General features: G+C 48.0%; 1 protein-coding gene across 1 annotated transcript in view; it reads right to left on the minus strand.

Moving 5' to 3' along the window:
* Nucleotides 1–229: 229 nt before the first annotated feature.
* The window catches only part of glrx3 (glutaredoxin 3), a 1,614-nt gene continuing 493 nt past the window's right edge, over nucleotides 230–1,350 (minus strand). The window contains exon 2 of the mRNA XM_032556345.1: nucleotides 230–1,350. Coding sequence (XP_032412236.1) covers nucleotides 738–1,350 — 613 coding nt within the window. The 3' untranslated portion in view covers nucleotides 230–737.

Here is a 1,350-nt window from a genome sequence, read left to right on the forward strand (position 1 = left end):
GTAAAACCGCAGAAATATGTTCAGATTCTGTGGATATTCAGTTGAATCTGTTCAGCACTTTGATCAGGTGTGTTGTTTTGAAATAAAGTTAGCTTGGCTCTGCTGCAGCTTGAATAGCATCATGTCCAACAGTTAAAAGGATTTATGATGCAACTCAGCAGGTTTTTCCTATTCAAGAGGAAAACAGGACGACTCATTTAATAAATGTTCAGTAACAGAAGCAAACATCTTTATGTTCATTTAAATCATTTAATTATTGTTTTTAATCAAGGAAGAATGACAGAGGCAGGAAATGGGATTTCCAGAAGTCTCATGAAACGGATGAAAAGCTGTTTATGAAACATTTCCCAAGGACGAAGATGTGAAAAACATGAAGAGGAACGATCTGAAGAACCTCAAAAACCTTAAAGTTCAAACCAAAAGTAGCTTTTATCAGAATCTTCCCAAGAATCAGATGTGAGGGGCCAAATTACAGGATTTTATGCCATTATCCCACATATATTCCTACTTTTTAAACATTTTAAAGATGCATTTTCAAGAGTCTCCAGTGTTTGCATGACTTTTCTTAAGAAACAAACATGTTCTCTGTTTCTGCAAACAGAATCTACCGAACTGCTACGATCTGAAAGTTCTTGTTGATCTTTGCTCTGGAGGCCCCTGTGGAGCTGCTGTTTGGGGCCCTTGCAGAAGCTTCTTGTTCCCTGTCTGAAGGATGGAGGACGGTGGGGGACATGCACCTATGACTCCCCCTTCAGAACCGACACCAGCTCCCCACTTTCCTTCAGCTCCTTGACTATGTCCAGGCCTCCAATCAGCTCGCCCTTCACGTACAGCTGCGGGTACGTGGGCCAGTTAGAGTAGGTCTTCAACCCCTGCCGGACCTCCTCATCCTGCAGAATATCAAAGGTGTCATAATCCACCCCGGTTCCGTTTAAGATCTCCAGGATCTGCCGGCTGAAGCCGCATCTGGCCTCCTCCTTGTTGCCCTTCATGAACAGCATGACCGGACTCTGGCTGATGACGGACTTCAGGCGCTGCTCCAGGCTGACGGCCTTCGGGCAGGTGTTCTCCAGCTCCCCGGACTCGGCCAGCTCCTTCACGATGTCCAGTCCGCCCACCAGCTCCCCGTTGACATACAGCTGAGGGTAGGTGGGCCAGTTGGAGAAGGTCTTCAGTCCCTGTCGGACCTCCTCGTCGGAGAGGATGTCGAAGCTGCTGAACTGGATGTTATGCTCCTTCAGGAGCCCCACGATCTGCCGGCTGAAACCGCAGCGGGGCTCCTGCGGGGAGCCCTTCATGAACAGCATGCAGGGCCCCGCATTGATTAGCTTCTTCAGACGCTCGTTCAGG

Source organism: Xiphophorus hellerii, chromosome 3, assembly GCF_003331165.1.
Source record: "Xiphophorus hellerii strain 12219 chromosome 3, Xiphophorus_hellerii-4.1, whole genome shotgun sequence".
Classification (NCBI taxonomy): Eukaryota; Metazoa; Chordata; class Actinopteri; order Cyprinodontiformes; family Poeciliidae; genus Xiphophorus; species Xiphophorus hellerii.